This window comes from Bombus flavifrons, chromosome 5, assembly GCF_040668555.2.
Source record: "Bombus flavifrons isolate JBK064 chromosome 5, iyBomFlav1_principal, whole genome shotgun sequence".
In the NCBI taxonomy this organism is placed as follows: Eukaryota; Metazoa; Arthropoda; class Insecta; order Hymenoptera; family Apidae; genus Bombus; species Bombus flavifrons.
In genome coordinates this window covers 482258-496574 of record NC_138446.1, presented here as the reverse complement: position 1 = coordinate 496574, position 14317 = coordinate 482258, and the positions used below count along the sequence as shown (strand labels likewise).

General features: G+C 32.5%; 1 protein-coding gene across 2 annotated transcripts in view; it reads left to right on the top strand.

The window, feature by feature from the left end:
- The window catches only part of Usp16-45 (ubiquitin specific protease 16/45), a 44606-nt gene that overhangs the window by 9717 nt on the left and 20572 nt on the right, over positions 1-14317 (top strand). For both annotated transcript variants that reach the window (XM_069113548.1, XM_069113547.1), the window contains exon 7: positions 3769-3990. In XM_069113548.1, coding sequence (XP_068969649.1) covers positions 3769-3990 — 222 coding nt within the window. The remainder of the gene's footprint in view (positions 1-3768; positions 3991-14317) is intronic.

The following is a 14317-nucleotide window of genomic DNA, read 5'->3' as shown; positions in this document are numbered from 1 at the left end:
AAAAGACGCCATTTTTTAACGAACCATTTTCTGACGATCATTTCGATATAAAAGGGAACATTACTTACATTCGGATGTATAGTGTACGAAATATTAATTTTTATCACATACTTATAGAGTGTTCACGGTAATTCCGGACAGTTCTTTACATATTTTCTTATATATTGCAGCTAGAAAAAGTTTTTCATATGAAGATTATATGGCATAAGACAGATACATTTTTTGATGAAGGCGAATATTTTTTACGTAGTTATTTTTCGAGCGAAGAAGATCAAGTTCGTTTTTCTACATGGAACATATTTTTCAGATCATTTGATTGTGTTTCTTAAAAAGAATTCATTAACTCTCTATATATACGACTAACTTTAACTAGTTCTTGAGATATTGAGTTTACAAATTTACTGATTTTTGCGGAAAGAACTTCACTGAAGTAAGAAGCACGGACTGGTGATATTTGCGCGGTGACATGTGCTAAGCATTGCTTCTTGAAACAGATACGAATAAACAAATATGTATATACAGTAATATAATTTATATTATATTACTATAAGTAATATAATTTTCCTGTCTATTTCTCAATCTCTTAATGAGGCATCATAAGCTAGAAATCTGGAGTTAATTTTTGACGTGATTCAATTGGTATTGGATACCGTGCTTGGGATCTAGAAGCTTCTACTGTGTGTAGCGTCGGTTAGGATCGAGATTTCGAAAATCAACCGGTGGGGCGCTGTTCTTAATCATTTTTAAGAAATGTTAGGAAGAGCGATGGCTCTATGATACGGCCAAACGTCGCGTATTTTCAGTTCGGTTAAATCTTCATTCAGCAATTTCTTTAGCATTAAAAAAAAATACATTTATAATAATATAAAAAAATACATTTAAAATAATAATAATATTGTCCTTTAACACTATTTGACGTAGAATGCTTCAAAGAATGAATGTATGTAAAAAAAACATATGTAATTTCATTTAAAAAAACGAAGTTGACCTTCATGCGTTCTTTACACATCCTCCTATAAAAACACTGATCACGTTAAGTTATGCCCTACCCTATATACGATTGGTTCGCACGTATCTCATTATCGTAAACAACACGATAACAATGTCGTGTTTGGTTTCACTTCAATCATTCATTAACAAAAAATACAAAATAAAAAAGTTTCATTATTGCAATAGTGTTCTCTGACTGATACGAAAATGAAGCGGACCCCACTGTGAGGTGGCCACGCTGTACGACTCTTTCAAATGTTTATTTCCGCATGACACGGCGCTGGTGAACGGGTTTATTGTCTTTCTTCACCGCTCCGCCATCAATCCTTTTCTATTTCGCGACGTGTTGCTGACGTACATACATACATATGTATATATATGGACACCGTCGCATAGTTATGTGATTTTAACTGTTCGGTTGGTTGGTTTGTCGGCTGTTAATGCGTAGCTAGAACCTAGAACTTTTTTCCACTTGCGGCTAATCGCGCGCGATGCCAAATACAGGTCAGCTTAATTTTTTTTAATGAAACCATACATTTTTTATCATATTAATCAATCCATTAAATCATTCGTTATAAAAAGTTAGTAACCTAGTTATGGCGAGAAACTGTTAGTACTGAACAAAAAATTTTTTGGAAAAGCTAAAGGATATAAATAAGATAATTAACTCTGGAGTTTCTGTCGAATGTTAACAACCAAACATATGTGTAGTATCACGGTAGAAAATCTCTCATCATTATAATATTAATTATTTATGTTAAAGGTATTATAAATTATAATATTATATATTATTATAATATGATATTATTATATATTATTACTATATAATAATGCATAGCAATACAAGTTAATAGTATTATATATTAAAACGTCTTGAAAAGACGTAAAATAACATTCAGTCACATGTAGTTGTTCTGGATGTGGGTATGACATATATGTATTTCATATACTTTGTAGTCGCGTGCAATTGATTTTGACTTCGCACAATTTCGCGTCCGCAACATCGCATCCTTAGGCGTGGCAGCGCGTATAGGAATTGTACCATATTCAACAATGGATTTTGTATGACTGAGAGTCGCGCGCGACTAATCACAAGTGGAAAAGGGGATTATAGTTTTAACATTTTCTATGCTCTATACTATGTAAAGAATTTTTGAGAAAAGCTTTTCTTCCTTAATTTTTTGTAGTTTTAATTTTTGATGACACTCAAATAGATAGTTTATTATATGTATATACTTGTATTATATACTATTATAAGTATATACTATATGACAGAGACACTGAAATTTCGACTATGAATTCATTAAGACTGCTAATTTACAAGCGTTATAAGTGTAGTTATGGTTATACTTTTATGATAGTAGAATAAAATATATGTACATATTTCGCACGGTTGTGCTTACTGTTGTGGTTACGTAAGTTACGATAATGATACTCTTTTTAAAACAGAAATATCTTTTGCATAACGCACAATGTATAATTGCGATTTTACTATACATACCATGTACGTAGCGGAATAGTTCTTGCTTCTTTAAAAGAATGAAAGTCTATCGGATTATCAAAATTCATGTAAATAGATGAGTACACAGTAGTACACACGTTTATACAAAACTATCTAGGGAACGAAAATATACACACAAGTAGAATTTTATTATATTATTACACGCATGAAGGTTTCTATCATACTAGTGCAGTGTGACAGCTTCAGAAAAGCTTCGTACTTTTGTTGGTATCACCTGAGCTATCTTTTTTGCAGAGCTCCAAATTTTTCTAAATTTTCGAACTATCAAACTTCCGTTATAAGTTTATTTCCTTCAAACATGCTTGTTAACATAAATCTGATTAAAGCCTCCTCTTTACAATGTCTTCCTGGAAGTAGTTGGTATATTATTTTTTTTCATCATTTTATTATCGATGTAATTTGAGTCATGAAAATAATTTATCAATGATTGCACTATCAATTATGCACACGTTTTGAGAAAAAATCTAATCTCGAAAATCTATTTTCCCGCATCGCTTTTGTAAGTAAAAATTTTAGGAATTGTAGGTGTCAAGCCACCGTTAGTAGTGTTTATAAATATGTACATATGATCGTAACAAAAATTAATGTAAATTAGTATACACAGTACAGTCAAATGTTTGTATGTATTCTCGATGAATCTTCAACATCTATTTATTCCAAAATGAAGCTTATGAAAAAATGTCACTAAATTTTCAACTTATTTTTTTATGTAAATTCATTCCCTTTAATATTACACCAGCAATTGAGATGATCTGAGAAATTTTTAAAGACATAATTATATCTTAGATTAGACAATGTATGCATGTAAATTATAGAATAATTATTAAAAATATAAGAGCTCCAGATAAACAGATTTGAAAACAGATTTAATTGTAGTCATAAAATTATATGTATAATTATAAGAAAAGCACATAATGTTTTTGCAAGTACTGAAGCATTTCTTTCTTTAATGAATAAGTGTTTCGTTATTTGTTACATTTCTATAAAGTACTAATATCGTAGATTATGTTCCATTTAAAATTAAGTAAGATTTTCTCGATATGTTTTTTATATCGTTAAGAGCAAGCAGCTTATTCAAATGGTTTTATGTATAATTTTGTAATAATTGTCAATTGGATTAAGTCCTTTTTATATTACAAGATGTGCATTATAATATTTATACATTTAGTGATATTATATGCTTATAGTAATATTATGCCATAAATAACTTGCCATTACATAAATTATTTAAATATTATTAACAAAATATTTTTTAGCCACCAATAGAGGGTATTTTAGAAGGTTGGGGCAGTTTTACCTCAATTTTATGCAAAACACTTACAGAAATGCAAAATACTGATGAACGTCAATCTTATCGTCCATCAGAGTTGTTAAACTCGTTTAAAAAGAAAACAACGCAATGTATGGATGGAGGACAACATGATTCGCATGAACTTCTTAGACATCTTCTAGAAATAGTACGAAATGAAGATCTCAGGGTGAGTATATATTTATTTTATTTCATTTTATATATAGTAATGTTTTCAGCAGTGAATTATGTTAAGAACGGAATAAGAGAAAAAGAATTAAAAGTATTAAAATTGTGTTAAAAAATATTATTACATGAAAAAATAATATTGTTACGAATTCTTTATTCATTCTTAAATATTATTACAGTAATGCAATGAAATAGATTCTTCATTAAGATTTTCAATTTTCTTGTAAATACTATGCTATTTTTTTATAGCACTCCCTAAAAGGTATTTTTGCAATGAAGTCAATATTTGAGTTACAATACACTGAAGAAGAGCATGGTATCTTATTTATGATATTATCATATTTTTCGGAATCATCATGTGACATTGTTAAAAACCCAACGAAATTATTTAAAATTTTAGTGATTTGACATATTCGCGACAACGTGATCAACTTGAACACGTTGTAAAATATGTAATAGAAAGAGATATAAGAAAATAATAATTTTGATAAGTTACGTTATTAGACATTGTATGTGTCTTCTTAGTGTTAGATTCTGAGTTAAAAGTTTTTAAATTTAAATTCTTAACTAAATTTTTAAATTTTAACTCAGTGTTATTACGGTTCTAGAGCGTTATATTATTTGTATATTGAGGTGTGATTAGTGACTAACGTAATGGCAAATCGATGCATATATATGCAGGGTATTTCTTTTAACTGAAAACTATAGAAAATATATTCTTACAAGAAATTGTTTGGTATTAGTATAGAATTTTGTTCTGCCTTTCAGTCTTTCATCTTTTATTATTTGATCTTGGCGTATATGTTGAAGACTACAAAGCTTGGAACTCTGCATCCCAGAAGGAATACAGCTTCCACCTTTTGTATTGTCAGTGTTAGGCCTTTTCATTCACTCGACTTTCTTTATAAATGGCGATGGTATCTGTGGCGTCTTATTGAATTTCCTTAAAAGTGCGGAAATTCTTCCGAGCTCACTCTCGTGAATCTCATGTTTAAAGGCCCATTTAAGACCGTGTCCGTTACGTGTCCGAACAGTGCCCGAACAATGTCCAGGTGTTTATTCGCAAATATTTATATATTTTACCGGGAGCCGTCCATACCTGAGATAAATATACTAATTAGTTTGAAATCAGACGTTATACGAGTATATACAACAAAATGCCGTTTCAACTTTCGGATGAAGAAGAGAAAGACAAAGAAAAGACGTATTACAAGGAAAGTTCGGCAATTTGAAAATCCAAAAAGATTTGGTACTTTGCACAAATGCAGTCTATACTACTAACAAAACTTCTTCTTCTCCTGTTATATTAGGGGCGAAAACACTGCCCAAAGAAATTTTGGCTTTTCATATTATCTTAAATATTTAAGAAATTATACAAGACATAGAAAAAAGGTTAAATTGAAAGTTGTAATGTTTTTATGGCCTATATTATGGATGTGAGAAATTAAAAGACTTTCCTTTGAAACTTACTCCTACCACACATAATTTTTTGAAGTTTTATTTTTTCATGTCACATGTTTTCCGGATGTTAAATAATTGATCTTTAGTTAGGGTGGGGTTGTTTGATATTGAGGATGGCATGTTAGCTTGTTTTCCAAATGTTAATTCAAATGGGGTATGTCTAGTCGTTTCTTGTACTGAAGTATTATATCCCATGCATAATAGTTTTAAATTTTCGTCCCAATCGTTTTGTCGGTCGGTTGTATAAGTTCAAATAAGATCTTTTACTACAGCATGTGTTCGTTCGAGAGATCCGTTAGATTGCGGGTGGAAAGAAGTAATTTTTATGTGTCGAATTTTGAAAGCCTTTTCAATTGTATCTATCAGTTTACATACAAAGTTTCGTCCCATGTCCGTGAAGATACTTTTGATCTTTTAAAGGTACGAGAACGAGATATTTGTTTAATTGATCTTGGATAGATAGGATAAATTGGTTGCCTTGTTTGGTTTTGGTGAGAGGTCCGAATATGTCCATTGCGATTTTATCACTAGGGTTAACGGTTGTGTCAGTTATTATGGGTTGCTCTTTGGTCCTGATACGGTTTAATTTTTCTCGTTGGCAGGTCTGCATAAATTCTGTGACGTCTTGTTCTAGGTTTGTCCAGTGATGGTATTCTTGTATTCGTTTCACGGTGCGGTGTATACCTAAGTGTCCTACTATTTCGTTATGATTTTCGCGTAGTATCGTTTGTTTTTGTTCGTTATCGTAGTCTATTGGCGTATCTTGTCCAAATATTAGTTTAATTTGAGGGAATCTGGTTGTTAGAAACCATAGCGTGAATTGAATGTTTACCATTATGTGCTGAAGCTCTTGTCGTTTATTCCTATATGCAAGTGTCCAGTTTGGTGTTTAATAAAGTGTTTAGTTAATTGATGCAACCAGTGCTGTTCGTTAAAGTCTCCTAGTTCGGTCTTTGTAATTTGTTTAAAGTGTGGTCTGTTAGGTTTTTGAGTTATTGGAGCTGGAGTGATATTGGTTTATTGGTTTCCAATCGACATATTCGTCATAATAGTTCGGATCTTCTAGATCAGATTGGATTTCTTCATTGCTGATAGGATACAATTGAGATAGAGCGTCTGCAGCTGTATCTTCTTTTCCTTTTTTGTATTCAATTTCATAATCATACTCCTCAAGCGCTACCGCATGAGTCTCGATGAGAGATCCTTAACATTTTTTAACCATTTTAAAGCTGATGATCACTTTGAATCTTAAATTTTCTACCAAGTAGGTATTGCCTTAGTTTTTTGATTGACCATACTATTGTTAGTAACTCTTTGTCGGTTGTGGAATAGTTCTTCTCAGGCGGGTTCAAGGTTCGGGATATGTAAGTATTGCTCCTAATCCTTCGTTACTTGATTTAACTTACTTTCGTTGAAGATTTTAAAATCTTTCACGGCCTGAATCTTTTTGGGATTGGGTTTTACTCCTTCTTTTATTACTACATGTCCTAGATATTCTAATTCTAGTTTCAAAAATTCACATTTGTCCGGTTGTATCTTTAATCCTAAATTTTGTAATCTGTCTAATACAATGGCTAGATTGCGGTTGTGCTCTTGGATAGTGCTTCCGAATATTATGATATCGTCTAAGAAGTATACGAAACAGTTATTTCCTACCAATCCTCGCAGCGCGGTATCCATCATGCGTTGGAACGTTGCCGGTACGGTTTTGAGTCCGAAGGGCATGCGATTATAATGGAAGTGACCTTGTGGAGTTGAAAATGCAGTATATTTTTTGGATTTTTGTTCCATAGGTATCTGGTGAAATCCTGACGAGAGGTCTAGGACTGAGAAAAATTTAGCTTTGCCTAAGTGATAGAGTATTTCGTCCGAATTGGACAAAGGACACGCGTCTTGATCTGTTTGCTCGTTTAATTTTCTCCATATTTGTTTACCTGATACATCTAATTTCTTTGGAACTACCCAAATTGGTGCGTTATATGGACTGTCCAATGGTTCTATGATACGTTTGCTTAGCATGTCGTTGATTTGAGTCTCAATTTCTTTTTTATGACATACGGGCAGTTTATAAGATTTGATGTTTATAGGTTTGTCTGTCTTGAGTGTGATTGTATGTTCGGTTAAGTTAGTGTAGGGTAGTGAGTCTGTTTCCATGTTAAAAACGTCTAGGTAATCAATAAGGAATTTCTCAAGGGGTTCTCAAAGTTCTGGATCAATATATTTAGTACGTATTATTTATGCAAATTTATTAATTTGTCTTAGTTTATGGGGTTTTCTATTTCGTTTATAATATGACAGATTTGCTTACCAGTGTTGATAAAGCATATTGTTGTGGGCTTTTCTTCGATGTATTGGGTTGAAGTTAAAGTTTCGTCTGGTCTTATCTCGTTATCGGTGTTCTGGAATAGTAATATAATCTCGTCTAAGGTTAGTTTATCGTTAGTAACGTTGTATTGGTACTTTGTAAGGAATGGGAGTCCAATTATTCCATCTTCGATTAGGGGAAAGTTGTCAGGGACTACGTGAAATTGGTGATTCTTCTTGAGCATGTTTAGATTACAAATTTTGTCGGTGGTGTGTTTGTCATTTCCCATTAGGAAAGTCTTTAGGCTAGAGGTTTGGACGTTCTCTTTTATTAGGTTTATTCCTGCTCCGGTATCAATGATAAATCTGACATTCGACAACGCAATTCGCACTCTCTGACTTCTCAACTAACACTCTGACTGTTAATTCATCTTTCTCCCTTAGCATTCCTTTGTCTTTTGTCTTAGCCCCACCAAGCACGTGTTCCGCAACCGCTCGTGGCCAGGGTCACACAGGCCTTTTTCTGCGAAACTATTCGATCGAAGGATCGACGATACATTGTTGGGCCTGTCGGCACTTCGGCTTTCTCGTGACATTGTTTATAGTTCGCCCGATATCTCTTAGACCTTTCGTCCACGATACTACAATAGCGTTGAGCAATTTATTATCACTCGCATCAATTTCTGTTACATCCTGTTTATCCTCCTTTATATGTTTGTTTGAGTATACATTCAGCTATATCATAATTGTTAGTAATGAGCTTGAAAGATTTCTTCTGCCGCATTTTTCATTGGGGCTATGCTAGCTCTTTTCGGTTTAATCGGGTTTATAACTGCCTTATAAAGCTCTGCTTACATATCCAGCTTTAAGGTTTCAAAAAATACTTTCCACTTTGTTTCTTTGCTTTTCACAATGAATAGTGTTGTAAGTTATAGTTTATGACATTGTATTCTTTGGTTCTAGTCCATTGGAGCTTTCTTCTATAATGTAACAATATTTGTCTTCTTTCTAACCTTTGTTAAAAATATTTAATTACCTTCCAACACTACTGTATGAATTAGAGAAAAAGATATTTGACAATCACCTGAAGACTATGATGATTGATGATATGCAAGATGCTAGGTAACCGGTGATACAACCTGGAAGGTGATGTTTTACATAAAAAAAGACCAAAATGTAGTATGCAATTTCTTTTTTCATATGAGGCTTTGTTGTCGAGAAAATTAACTTCGACAATTTGTCAAATACATATGTAAGTACTGGGTCAAGTCTCGACGGATTTTATACTGTTATCTTTATTCGTAAACATTGTTGATATGTCTATACGACCTATTACCTATTATCTAAACTATTATATATTACCTATTACCTAAAAATGTTTACCTCACAGATATGTTTTTAATTTAAAAATTATTGAAATTAATCCTTTTTGTAGTAGAAATTAATTTAAAAAACTTCTGTAAAGAAATATTTTAAAATAAATTAGTTTTTTGATGAATTTTCGAAAACAAAGCATTATATGAAAAAATTTTATTCTATATTTCCGTCTTACTTTTTTTTTTTATGTGAAATCAGTCCATTTTCGGTTCGATTATTGAATTAGTTACCTGATATCTTGTGTAACCTTCAGATCTTAAAAGTGGATATTCTCTATTGATGTCACGTTCCATACGTTGAAACCTGCATCAGTATCAGGTTTGCTCACAAATCAGAACAATACATATACTGATTCTTATATCTATGTGAGCTGCAACCGATGTCAATATATCAATATTAAACAACATCAAACAAACAAACAAAATCAAACAAAATCATCCATTTGTTTCTATCCATTGTAAACATCGGTATATAGAGCTGTGCAGGCCGGCCCGAGTGTCGGGATTCTCAGCTTTGGGAGGGGTCGAAAGTTGGAAAAAGTTAGGACAGGATACGGCGGATCTTGGTGTACCCGTATCGCTCGGGCCTCTGAAACTCATTTTGGATATTAGTCATAGATTTATTGTATGTGTCAGTATGAGCAGGTAGTCTTTAGGTAACTTCGTGTCAGCTCTGTCAGGATGACTTGAAACACGGCAGCCCGAGATCCATCTATTTTAAGAAGAGGCAAGAAAGAAATGATGATAACGATATGAATAAATACTATATTTAAAATTTTGAAGAAAAATTAGTTCTACTTTTAAAACAATCTTAAATCGATTACAAAGCTGAACTTTTAGAATCGTTCCGCTCTCCCGGATTTCGATGATTCTTGAATATGTTATAGAAATCAACATTTTGAACGATTTTTTTTTTATTTGAACAATAATCGTTGATTTCGCTTAGTTTCTGCAATATCGCAAAAAGCTGCAAATACTACAACAATGTGTTTCTACCTATAGTTGCGGTCGTTTATCTCCTATTTATAACCGCGGGTCGGGCGAACTTAAGGACTCGTGCACAATGTGCATATGCGAGGCTGTAAGAAACGTCTGTTATAACTTATATTTAATTCAATTAAAAGTGAATATCTTTAAGGCATTGAGTTTAAGTTTGGAGTAGATTTTTCAATTCGGCTACAGCGTGGCGGCTGGCAAAGCCTGCGCGAGATAGTAGCAAATTAATTGTGAGAGTAATAGGCGAATGAATAATGGAGATATTATTTTATGAAAAGAATAATTGTTCTTATTTGACGGAAACATTACCGGTCGCCTCATGGCGGGCGAATTGAGGACACTAATCCAAATCCAAACCCAAATCCAATATATTAAGGATATTCACTTTTAATTGAATTATAACAGATATTTTTTGTTTTACACGAGGTCTTTATTTAGCTCCCTCGTCCTTTGTTTACAAACAGAAGACAAGCAGCTGTCGGTGTGGCTCGCTTTCTCAACGATCGTCTTCTCCTTATTGTGATGTCACATTTAAAGCCTTTAGGCGACTACCAAACCGCTTTGTGTTTTCGTCTAATTATACTTCTAACAATAGCCCATAGATGGTGAGCAACATTTGATTGTAATAATAAGTATGCATGTTACACTCTTGCCTTTTTCATATGTTTTCGCGAGCGCGAGTTCAGAGCTAAGTGGATAAAGTCTGTATGTAGGTCAATGACTGATATTTGAATCCAATTTCAGGATTCTGAAACATTCGGTATCCATTTGGTGCTGCGCAGTATTATGGAGGGTGATTAAAAGATGTATTTTAAACAAATAATTTCAAACGGATCACGCATACACATATACGCGGGATCGGCTTTTGATATCGGAACAATAGAACATCGGAATAGTCTGGTCCGACTGATCGGGTGCTTTTCCCTTGGGATCTCTCGCGGAATAATTGTCTTGTATAAAGTATCAATGCTCAATGCTTGTTTGATAGTTTGTAAAGATACTGATACTAATACTATACAGTGTCTTTATTTCAATGCGATACACGATTTTCCATCCATTTACAGTCATTTATAAAAAAAAAAAAAAACAACGACAAAGCGTTATTCTGTATACATATTATATGGACAACAAATAGCAGTAACGAAACTTATGAAAATATTAGTTTATTTTCGTAGCGAATCAAAAGTATCATATTTTTTAAAGGCATCTTATTTATTTTTTTAATTGTATTGTAGAAAATATTAAGGTAAAAAGCATATTATATAACATTTCCGTTTTCACAATATCAAGATTGTAATGGTGAAAATGATGAAAAACCTAGTACAATTTATAAGTTACGTCTATTTATCATTGACTAATTTACTGAAATTAATTTTTTTGAATTCAGTTGAATCAGATATGTTGAATTCTACTTGTTAATATCTAGTTCTAATTTCAATTTATAATATCAAATGCTTAAAATGCCCTACACTTCGATTTATTCTTTTATTCGAATTAGTTATATTCGAACTGTTTTTAATAATACGACCTTATTTTATTATTAAATATGTATCTGTAACCGCCAAAAAAGTAATTTTCTTGTATGACTTTATTCAATATACCAATTACATTTCTCTCTCCTTTTCTTTTTCTCTCAATGACTAGATAGTAATATAGAAATGTGATATCTTATCAATATACAAGTTTCTGTAGTATGATCGTAATTCAGAATTGAAATTTGGTTGCCTTATCTATCTGAAGACGTAAATGTTATCGATGTGTATTTTGTAATTATGTTTACTTTCTTTTAGCATATGTGTGAGACAATAATTTTCTCAACCTCTTTACAATGGAGCCATATTCGTCGGCATAACATTAAAACTTTTTAACTTACTACAATCCATTTTACTATGACTTACTTTTAACTGACTATAATCCATCATTCCAGAAGTATAGTACAAGTCGGTAATTATTGATAAATAACGACTGTCGCTATTTTAAATTTCAATGATCCTTTTTAATGTGTTATAGATATCAACATTTGGAACAACTGTTTCCTTTGCGTGTTTCCGATGAAATTTTAGTTTTTGAGATACTTACAGAAAACTGTCGGTACTACTACAGTGAATTCTGCCTATATGTGTGTATTTATGACATTTATGATACAATCGCCTCTTGGCAATCTGTGTATATCCGTTAACCATTCATCTCTTTATATTTATAGCATATTTTTTTTCAAATCTAAATAATCATTCATAACTTCCCCTGTAAGCTGCAAGAAACATTTTCGAAAATCTGTTTCGACGATAGCCCGATTTTGACAGTCGAATAACTAAATTCTGATATCATGGCTAAAATGTTTCCAATTTGCAAATAATAGCAATATAATGTTACTGGTAGTTATGTTATTATTTATTACTCAAACCTATGGGTGACCGTCCTCTGTGGCTAAATTTGTAAGATTAATCCAAACCTAACCAAGAACATTAATGATAATCATTTTTAATATCCCATTGTGCTCGGGGCTGTAATGCGAAAGATCCATGGAATAATCAAGCTCGTCAATCCGTCGTTCATATTGTTACGACGGTGTATGAGGTTGTTATTTGTCGCACTAAAGATGTTCCCGGAAGCGAGATATATCGTTTGTTCGAACCGATAGTAGTTTCGGCAATGACCGCGAATATTGAAAAGAGAGCGCTCGCTTTTCGACTTTTGAGAGGAGTGCGAATGTGTGAACTTGTGTTGTAATATAGAAGCGTGTATAGTTGTTTATGGAGTTCATTACTGTATCTTTATCAAAGTTATACAAAAAGTCTGTAAATATATAATGTGTAAAAGCTAGGTTTGGCCGCGAGGCAATCGTCAACCAATTCTAACGCACACGTTGCTAGAGATGCACAATTAAGTATAGGTAGAATTCACTGTAGTGGTACCGACGGATTTTTGCGAATATTTCAAGAACTAAGATGGAGTAGCAGTTACATGTATAGAAAAAAGAGTAATTGTTTACGAAGAAGCTCACTTCGTCGATTTCGATGATTTTTGAATATGCTGCAGAAATCAACATTTGAAACAATATTTTCCTATACATATAACCATCGCTCAGCCATAGTTTCCGACATTTTTGACATTTTTACTTTGATGTGTATTAGATACCGCTTAGGCTTGGGTTAGACTAGTTTACGGACATGATTATATTACATGCTCTGACTGCGATGACTTTATAATCTCGCGTGTCAATCTGTAAACACAGGGAGAGAGAAGATGAGATTTTTAGTTGTGTATAATAAAAAATTTAACTTACGCTTAACCCAATATAGGTCATCAAACTTTTTGGCACAAATTTGGCATAAATTGATTGAAATCAGATCAGAACTATTTAATTTCTAGCAAGTATGATTTGTATTGATTTAGGCTTGGGTTAAATACGTTAAACTACTTTTCGTGAGATGCCCGGACAACAATAACTGCAATAATGAATTTAAGGACTGTCCTACTAAAAATCGTTTTTTAGGTTCTACAAAATCATCGCGGGTCAAGTATGTAAATGTGATGCAGAAGAAAGTCTGTTATTTACTGAATGCTCTCGAATAGCTAAGCTGGATTACATTTTTTCTTATCTCCTTGTGTTTAAATATTGAAATGTGAGATATATAAACCCATAGTGGTCAGGGCATATAATATAATCATGTCCGCAGATAAGTTTAACTCAAATCTATGCGGCATCCAACGTACATCAAAATAAAAAATGTTAAAAATATTTTCATAAATATCTTGGAAACTAAGGCCAAGCAGGGATTATATGTATAGGAAAAAGTTGTTCATAATATTGATTTCTACAACATATTAAAAAATCATCGAAATCGGAGAGTCTCTCCGATTCATATCCCTGATAACATTAAAAAATCATCGAATCTAGGATAGTGACAGATTTATATATAATTACTAATAAGTTTCTCAAATTTGATTCAACATGTCAACCAAGTTATTATATACAACAATGATAAATACAATGAAAGTCAGGGTAATCATCGATATCTTATCCATCTCATAGATTTCGATAATTTTTGGATATGTTATAGAAATAAATATTTTGAACAACTTTTTCCTATACATATAACCGTCGCTCGGTCTTTGCGAGATATTCGCAAAAAGATGTCGGTAAATATAAGGAGAATTCTTTCTGCCTATAATTGTGCATGCGTGACA